This window comes from Pseudonaja textilis, chromosome 13, assembly GCF_049901715.1.
Source record: "Pseudonaja textilis isolate UNSWEBS1 chromosome 13, rPseTex1.2, whole genome shotgun sequence".
NCBI classification, from domain to species: domain Eukaryota; kingdom Metazoa; phylum Chordata; class Lepidosauria; order Squamata; family Elapidae; genus Pseudonaja; species Pseudonaja textilis.
In genome coordinates, this window is record NC_142002.1 from 20780024 (window position 1) to 20789495 (window position 9472).

The 9472-nt window shown below is 43.8% G+C and overlaps 1 protein-coding gene across 2 annotated transcripts in view; it reads right to left on the reverse strand.

Annotated features, from left to right (window-relative positions):
- Window positions 1-9472, reverse strand: part of VPS13C (vacuolar protein sorting 13 homolog C) — a 50264-nt gene extending 40792 nt beyond the window's left edge. The window contains exons 1-10 of one of the 2 annotated variants that reach the window (XM_087941945.1): window positions 9291-9472; window positions 6540-6584; window positions 5750-5792; window positions 5311-5406; window positions 4407-4508; window positions 2600-2709; window positions 2171-2230; window positions 1815-1874; window positions 1230-1310; window positions 505-562 (exon numbers count right to left, since the gene is read on the reverse strand). In XM_087941945.1, coding sequence (XP_087798071.1) covers window positions 505-562; window positions 1230-1310; window positions 1815-1874; window positions 2171-2230; window positions 2600-2709; window positions 4407-4508; window positions 5311-5406; window positions 5750-5792; window positions 6540-6584; window positions 9291-9389 — 754 coding nt within the window. In that variant the 5' untranslated portion in view covers window positions 9390-9472. The remainder of the gene's footprint in view (window positions 1-504; window positions 563-1229; window positions 1311-1814; window positions 1875-2170; window positions 2231-2599; window positions 2710-4406; window positions 4509-5310; window positions 5407-5749; window positions 5793-6539; window positions 6585-9290) is intronic. The other variant, XM_087941946.1, reaches the window with a different exon arrangement.

Here is a 9472-nt window from a genome sequence, read left to right on the forward strand (position 1 = left end):
AAAAAAAAATTGAAGTAAAACCCTTGCTAAAATTTGCTGAATTAAAATATGCTACTTCACTCTTTACTGGTTGGGTTTATACAGATAACGCTTTGGCCCAGGATACTTCTCATGCTGTACCCAAAACCTTGGCTTATGAATCACCACTCCCGTAGGGGATGCTCAGGCAGCAGGCTGTGCCGAAAGGACTCACTTCAGCACAAGATACGACACGGATGCTGCCTGACCCATTTATTTCATCCTGTCCTCTCCTCCTCCTGTCTCTATTCCTCTCTGAATATTAGACTTCTTGGCCTAAATTCCTTTCCCCAGCACAACTCCGCGGCCAAGAGAGCCTTACCCACCCCACACCCGTTTTCTTTACCTGGGGGCCGGCTTCGGAGAGTCCCTGCAGAAACCACCCCCCCTCCCCCGTTTCATCCTCACAGGGGGACTGAGGTTTGTTCCCTCTTCCAACCCAGGGGTGAATTCTGGCCCCCTCCGGTTTCTGTCCTTCTCACTTACTGTACTGGTAGCCAGGAAGCTCTTGGCTCAGAGAAGGGACTCCTTTCTTCAACCGCTCCTGTGTATGGCAAGAAACCCACAACCGTTCAAGGATTTCAGTGATAAATGCGTAGGACAACATGCTCTGGGCAAAGCAAAGGAGGCAGGGCTCATGCCACAACCAGAGCTCCACCTGGATGCTGTCTTCCTCCCAGAGAACCCCCGTGTGCCGGGCACCCCCCTCCCTGGACTTCCAGGCATCGCCTCCAACATCCGCCCCTTTGGCTGCAAAAGGCCCACCCGGCGATGGGTCCGGTGTTCTGTTGATGCTTTAATTAGGAAAACGCGTTAGAATGTCTCATTTCTCTCTTGCCTCAATCAGAGGAAACGATGGAGGAAAAAAAAGTCAGGGGTTGTATTTGAGGGGCCACCGTCCCACTGCAAAATTGCCTGATTGGAAGTGACTGCCTATTAAATCCTCCCTCTATCTAAGGCAGTGTCCAATGCTAGCTGAGGCCTGCTGGGAACTGAAGTCCTCTCTTCTTAAGGCTGCCCAGCCTAAGGAGAAGGGAACCAGCCATGGGCTTTGGGGGTGTCATTGTGCCAAGGAGACTCCCCGAAGGGGAAGCTTCTTCTTTCCCCGGTGGCTAATCCCATCCTAGGTGGCTGCTCTGCCAACCTTCTCAGTGAAAAGGCGGGAAGAAGGCGGCTCGCAAAGATATAAAGTGCAGTAAGATTTCAATTACCAAGATTTGCTCTCGGGAAGAGCGGTAGTACATTTCGCTCTCCACATTCCAGTAGACACTGAGGGAATCCAGGCTCAGAAGCTGAAAGAAAAGGGGAAGCTGGTGAGGGGCTGCAACCGTGAGCACCTAGGACCCCTCCGGCAGCAACGAAGCCAGAGGAGCCCTGGCAGAAGCGCTTCAGAGGACAGGCGTTTACCGAGGCGGATACAAAGCCAGCCAGAACCACTTGGTTTGAGGGGAGCGTTGCCTTGATCTAGACGAGCTGCCAGAAGCGCTTCTTGGGCTGCCAGCCAATTAAGAAGGTGTTCTGCTTGCTCGAGGGAGCCTCAAAACATGCTTTCAGAAGACCGGAGCCCAAGGCAGCCTTCAAAAACCAGTATCTGAGCTTTGGGGGAAGAAAGAGGCCCAGAGAACCCCCCACTATTCACAGGGCAAGGAGAGATCAAAAGCCCTGCCACGGTGAGTGCAACCCTGGCCATTAAGCATCCTGGCCACTAAAATTCACGTCCCTGAATGTGCTTTTCCGAGTACCTCTAGGAGCTACCCAAGAGAAATTGCTGTGCTTGAACCCAAGGGCGGCTGTACCTTGTAGATGATCCTTGCAGCCTCATTTAAAATACAAGGAGTCCAGTTTTCATTTGTGGTCTGGAAATGAAAAAAGACATCAACGTGATTTTGCCGGCTTCACGCTTCTTTTAGGTGTCAAGTTTTTCTCGCACCTGGAAGGGATTTATTTAGTCAAAGTCTCACCGCTAGAAATGTCTCTTGAACCGTCCCCACTAATTTCCCCACTGTTAATAAAGCTGCAATGGGGGTTCCACAGTCATTAAGTAACATTTGTCTCTAAGAATGGTTTCCAGTGTGAAAATAAACACAGCCTAAAATAAATTTGTCATTCTTTCGTCAGCCCAACAGGAAGTTTTAAAGCCCCTTTCCCTTACCTGCAAGCTGAGCTCTGCCAGAGTCATTCCTAAAGAAATCGGTCGCTTAGGATCTGTGATCTAAAGTATAGAAGAAAATACTTCATAAGGAATATGCATAACATAAATGCATTTGCAGTTTAGTTGCATGTAAAAAAAATCTGCATAAGATCCAAAATGGGTGCTAGCAAATGAAATACAGCTTTTAGTTGTTTTGCAATTCCTTTCTTTTCACATATTTTGAAGCAAAAACAACCTTCTGTAAATCTTGTACAGGAAAGTTGCCAGCCTCTACGAGAAACGATGTGTTTCGTATTTTATTTTCTATTTGGGCCATTGTTTATGGACACTATTGTCCCGATCCTTTGATAGGCAGCCCAGCTCTTCACAGAAGAGGCCGCTCCTGCCTCTCACTCTAGGTCAGTTTTGCACAGCCTCCGGGCCACTTACATCATCTTCGTACTTGATGTGGATGCCAGTGATTTTGACCTGTACGTTTTTGATGACTTGGGTTGCAAGCTTTTCCAAGAAAGTATCTTTCTTCTGTTCTTTTGGTTTATCTAAACAATAATTTGTAAGTTAGTTTCCATGGCATTCCTTCAATTAAACACTTAGATTATATCACATGATTAAACACATGATTTCATCACTTCTGATCATTTCCTCTTTTTTTTCATCTTCTTTGCTACACAGCAAAGTCTAAGCAAGATCTTAGTTCTTAACCTAATTTATTAAAACATACAACAAACTCCAAAGAGCGGCTAAACTTTATTATAGATTATTTATATTTTTTGAGAAATAGCCAACATGGAGAATATCAAACAGAACACACAACTGAATTGTGTATTAAATGAACCATTTTCTCCCCAGTGCTATGAGGACATTTTTTCCAAATCTGCAGTCCTCTTTTCAACACAATGTACAACATGAAAAAGCTTTGTTCGTTTTCCTTTTGTTTTTTCTCTTTACATTCATTTCTTATGAAAACAATACTGGCAAAGATAAAGTCACACATATTAATGCAGAATTATTAAAATTAATTGATAAAAAAAGAAGCAGCAAGCAGAAATATTCAGCAAGTTGTGCTCATTGTACGTACCTTTTGAGTGCTCACGAGCTTTAAATTGTTTCTTAAAATGTTTTTTAGTCTTTTTAGACTTACGTCCTTCATAATGTAAGCAATTTTACAGGAAAAGGATAAATTAAAGTTAGGAAAGTCTTATAACGCAAGCAACAGAAATAAAGGAAGAAAAATTAAGAAGGTAACGGAGGAAAGTATCATTTTTCATCAGAACGGTTAAATTAAATTTCCACAAGTGCCTGCAATAAAAATATTCACTACATTGTTTATAGGTGTTTCTACATTTTTCATGCAAGCGTAGATAAAATGAAATAGAGGAACCCTTTCAGTGGTCAAGATTAATCTTCTAGCTAACAAAGATTAATTTTCAAAGCGACTTCAAGCTGAAACATTACAATACTTAATCAATTTCAATCCGAGTTGAGAAGATATTTTACTAGCATTGCTTTTTCCCAAATGTCCATCATAAAAGATTTTGCCCTCAGAAACGGAGAGTCCATGGCTGGCTGAGGAATTCTGGGGGTTGAAGTCCACAAGCCTTAAAGAGGCCAACTTTGGAGATCCCTGATGTAGGCGGCTAACCTGCAATCCAGCCATTCAACAACACCCACCCACCCACCCGCAACTGCTTGACTAGAGTGCGTAAGCAGGCATACCCACCGGGCGAGCGCACAATGTTCTCCAGGCCGTGCATGACATCTGAAGGAGCGCCTTCATCCACATGACAGCATAATCAAAAAGCACACATTCAAAAGCAGAGAAGCAGCTCTTGGAGCTGAACTGATACATGTTTTTGAACACCGAGACAAGAGAGCGCCTACGCAATTCAAGAAACAAAACTGTGTCCCACGACCCCGTTTGTCGCTGAAAGCTTCACTTTACAGGGATATTCCATGCTTTAACTGAACAGTCCCTATGCCCCATTTGGTTTTTAACTATGCAAGACAAGGGGCTTCTGTCTGAAGACAATGTAAAGGACAAAAATGAAAGCATAAAATTCCCAGTATGGTGATATTTCTAGAGCATGGAAAATGAGATTTTTTTTACGTCGTCTGTAAAATTAATAAAAATGCAATTGTTTTGCCTTTGGGGATTTTCCAGGATCGCTCTGCTTCACTAGGACTCTGAAGTAGCTTTGAACACATCACTCACATTCATCTCTTAAAAATAATCTACCTTTTTCTGCTGATTTTTGTAAGGCTTCTTCAATTCTTGACAACTCTTTTTGCTTGTTATCTTGTAGGTATTGTTCTTCTTTTTCCGCATCATATTTAATGCCTGCAAGGAAAAAAACAATAAGGAAGTCATATTTTATTCAATCCTGCATCTTGATCAGACGATCATCCTGCTCTTTTTACATCCACCTATGCAGCCCCCCTTTCCTGTGATTATGAGTCCCGTGGTTATAATGAGCAGAATCTCCAGAGAGTAGAATTTAAGAATCGTATTTTGGGGCAAGCTCAGAATTTCAGTATGATTTGTTTCTTAGCATCCAATTGTTATTGGATATTCCTGATCTTCTACATGCAAGTTTCTTCATCCAAACCACACACAGAAGACCAATGGCACGGGGTAACCACGGCCTGCTGGAAGGATGCTTTATGTAAGATTACCAACGAAGAAGGACAGACAGTGTAATTCTATGCAGATTCACTTAGCAGCCAGGTTCCATATACACACAGGACTCGATCCTAGAAAGTCCTGGATTGTGATGAGAGAGTCAGCTATGCATCAGCTTACTTCAACTAACATTTTACTTTTCATAGATACTTTGTAAAAGACCCCAGGAACTCAAGGTTGAACAATGTCTGATTTCAAATTAGTTCCGAGTGTGAAATTTCACCCACTTTTCTATTTTGAGTACAAAACAGCTGTTTCAAGCATTTTGAAAACATTTCAAACCTCAAAGACTTATCAATATTCAAAGTGGAAATATTTATGACATTCTATGCTCAAAACAGCTGAGAGCTTTCTGCTTTGCACGGGGCTCTATGGCCATATATCCTATATAGGGAGTTTGGCAGGGCATCTACCCCATACAGGTCCAATGAGCAATGTAAATTAACCCCAAGAAACTTACTTGCCCCAGGGACAACAAGAAGATATAAGCCTTCTAGGGATGCAATGACTGCTTCACCGTATAAATTCTTCCAAGGAATCTTCAGAGTGAGCTTATCTAAAAACAAAATATCTCTATTTAGGTTTCATGTGTTCTGCTAGCACATTAAATAATCAGCAAGCAGATACTGACTATACCAGCCTCTGGCTTCTGCCTGTAACAACAATATTCACATGCACCTTATTGCTTATTCCACAATTTGTACTTGGTCTGTGCCTGGAAACAAACTAACAATAGTAAAATTGTTGCATCCCTGATTGAAGCTAAGTCTACAAAGCCTGTTTTGGAAAATGGGCGGCTGTTGAAGGTTGGCCAGCTTCAATCTCCAGGTATTTTTCCAGCGGAGACCCAGAGAATGCACAGAACCACCCAAAAACCATTCTGAGAACGAAGGACTTACCTATTTGACCAGCCTTTACTCTAAACGGTACGTCCAATTCACTCTAATCAAGAAAAAGAAGAGACTTTGTTTTAGCATTGACCCATCATAGTCAGAGTTTACTGGCCAGGTCAGGCAGGCTTTGTCCCAGCAGGGAAGGGGACCAACCACTTCAAGCTGCCCTATTATAGCAATAGTTGGTTTGCGATCCCTGGGTGAGAAAAGCCAGTCCTGGGGTTGGGATTTTTTTCCTTCCTATTCATGCAAGAGTGGAAACATATTTCAGAGAAGCAACTAGGGTGTGGTGGACAAGGGGCAGGAGGGGATGACTCACATATTTTTGGTGAGAACAAAGTAGATTTTTCATAAATCTGCTCTCAACTCTGCCTGGTCTCATTACAGATGAGAGATCAATTAGGCCAGGGTGAAGATTGGGGGGCAACGTGGCACATGCCTGCTCTACCATGGGAAGCCAGAGAAAGTGCTAGAAGCTCTCCTGGGGAGGGATTGCTCTGGCTTGGCACTTCCTCATTGCAGGACGATCTGGGTGGGCATCTCTTCAACCCCACGAGACCCACAGCGTGACCCTCAAAGCGGCAAACTGCCAAAATCCAGGATTAAACTGCTTTAACTACTTACTAATATAATATTAGAATAGCTGAAAGCCCGTATGGGCTCCAGCACAGGTCCAAAAGCTCTGGTCCTGGTGAACTGACCCAGATTGGATTTTATACTTGTCAAGTTTGCAAATCATAGTTTGGGTCCATGGAGGTAATGAAAAGAATTTGCCAATAACTCCCAGGCTGCTTACCAGAGCATTTTCCTTGATTAGGAGGTTATCAAGGGACACATTGCCTATAAAACAAACAAACAAAAGAGATATCGATGAGCCACATTCCCACCATATCCACCTAATCACAAAAGCTGGTATTTACACAGCCACAGTGACACCATCCACAAACAAAAGCAAGACTTTTTTTTTAAATGTCAGGGAAGGGGAATGGCTCCCCAGCGACGAGCATTGAGCAGATTTGGTGACTATGGAATGTTGGTTTATTTATGCATTTGTCAATATTTGTAGCCTGCTCTCTTCTTGTTAGTCTTAGAAGACAAACTAAAAACTAAAACAAGTGTAAAAAAAAATGATTGCAACAGAAAATTAAAAGGGGGGAATGAAATAGGCAGAAACATTTGGTTTCCAGGCTTGTTCATTCTTGTTATAAAACCATGAAAGAAACAAAGTCCCGCAGTATAAGAGTTGTGTTCACTTTCTCATGCTAATTTCAACAGCAGCAACACTAGCAAAATTTGGAGGTTGCCATAAACTGAGCAGTGACAAATAAGTCATTGACCAGGAGGAAAAACAAAGTTAACATTAATCAGTTACTTAGTTTTTAATCTTCTTCTGAGGTTGAGAGCTTCCCCAGTCTGGGCAGGAAACAAACACCAGAATTTTACTGGGAAAGACTAACATTTAATTTTATTGTAATATTTGACTCGGGGCCAATTGTCTAGAAATGTGCAACTTCCTACTGCACCCGGCATGGGTTTTAAAGCAAAAAAAAAAAAACAGCAGTGCAATTTGAAGCTTAGATACAAACTTGGAGTCTTGCAACCAAACTGCTGTGTACTCGAAATACTTTCTTTTCCTGCTTGAAGAGTGGAAACGAAAGGCGCATTTCATGGACTTTTCAATTCTTGGGGATACCCCTCGCGTTCTGGCAGCCTGAATCAGAAGATACCTACAGCTCTCCCCATATCCGTTATCTCTAACCAGAGGCAGACTTTCTAGGAGTTTTGGTGAGGAGTGGAGCCAGACCACAGGTGCGAGGTTAAACGATGGCTAAAGCCACAAAGAGCAGAGAAAACTATCAGCCGCTTATCTTGATTAAATACAGGATGAACTTTTTTGGAAAAAACTAAATATGCTGATTAATCACAATAAAAGTTGGGGAAGCTACTATGAAGGGGCAAAGTCTGAAGCACTCTGTCCTTGCACTGTGTATTTAGCTCTTATCACAAACCCGCAGGAGGAATTAAGAAAAACTGCCATTTTGTAAAAAAAACCAACACATCCTATCTTTTTAATACCGTTTTCTAACCAATGGCAAACAGATTTTAAAAGCAAACCATCTTTACGAAAAGCCTTGAGCCAACCTCGATAGGGACCCTGAAAGGACCCATTCTGATTTCAAGTCCTTATCGTTTCACAACTCTGCTATCTCATGATCTGCAAACTTACACGCAGTTCCCGCTGGTCAGGTGATTTTTCAAGGCAACCCTCAATTCTTTCTTGCCCTTCCCTGCTCCTCCCCTGGTCTTGCTTCAACCCAACAGATGTTTCAATCCAATGCAGAAAGTAAACACACTTTCCGCAGAAATGACTCCATAAAAGCAAGAGTCGTTTTTACAAGAAGCTTTGACTTTATGCAACCTAAGGAAACTTTAAGATATATTTTTAACTTTAAGATATATATTTTTTCCGGAGTCCGTTTTCAAAAGAGGAAATAGAACTGGCAGTTAATGAGGAATGCCTGGCCCATTTTTCAGAAGTGAAGTAAATACCTTACAACTGAAAACCACCTTCAAGGTATAAGGATTCTAATTGGAGACTTTCCAATGCAAAGAATGGCAAAAGAAAATGTTTCCGATTATATTGTAACTGGGAAAACTGGATTATCCAGTCACTGAGAAATCGATCTCAACCAAAGCAACAACTTTGGTTTTAGTTCTGTACATGCCAGAAGTCTTCCTCCTAAGGTTCTTCTGACTAACACAAATGACATTAAAGTGCTCTTTCTGTTGTAATCCAATTTAAATGTCATGATAACATTCTTTTAACTTTTAAGCCGGGGTGCTTAGAAGAAATCTAGCACGAGAGCAAAACACTGTATTTTCAAAAGCTACGTCAGACTTCTTCCATAGCAGAACTTAAGATTGTCCAAAGAACACAAACCAAGAAAAAAGGGCCAAGTTTTGGGAATAGGAATTAAAAATATGGCGTAAGTGGTTGTGTATTGTACTATATTTACTATTACTGCTAATCAGGACAAATTCGAGTGGGAGGAACTCAACTTTTGGACAAAGCTGACAGGAAAGCAAAACACAAACCGCCAAACTGCCCTCCAGAAAAGGTAACCAAGTTTTGCAGGGTGGAAAGGCGGCTCCTTGGAAGGCGGCCAGGAGTCACAAGCGTTGGCTGTTGCTTCAGGCCACAAAACGAGACGGGCCCAAAGATGGCCCTGGGCTTATGGTCTGCCTGGCTTTAGGCTTTGGGCTGGTTTTGTTTTTATTTGGGGGGGTTGCCCCCCTTCAGCCCCCCCCACTGCCCTGAAGTTGGGGGAGGGGCCACGATAGTACAAGTCCCCTCCCTCCAGCAGGCTCCTTCTGCAGAGGGCGACCCGGGAAAGGGGGAGCCCAGCCAGCCAGGGAGAAGGGGCTCCCTATGTGGGGGCGGGGGTGGGGGTGCCGGGGCTGCCCACCCCTCCCGACCCGCCAGGCCCCGGGGGGGCGCTGCACCTGGCCAGGCTGCTGTGGGGGGGGGAGCCCCCGGCGCCGCTTACCCCCAGATGCCCAGCTTGAGCTGGGACTTGTTCAGGTTCTCCACGTAGCAGCCCAGGAAGCGGTTCAGCAGGTCGGCCACCACCGACTCCAGCACCATGGCGAAGGCGGCGGCGGCGAAGGCGGCGGCGGCGGGCCTTCCTCGCAGGGCGGGAGGGAAAGGCCAGCTGGGCGCGCGACCGA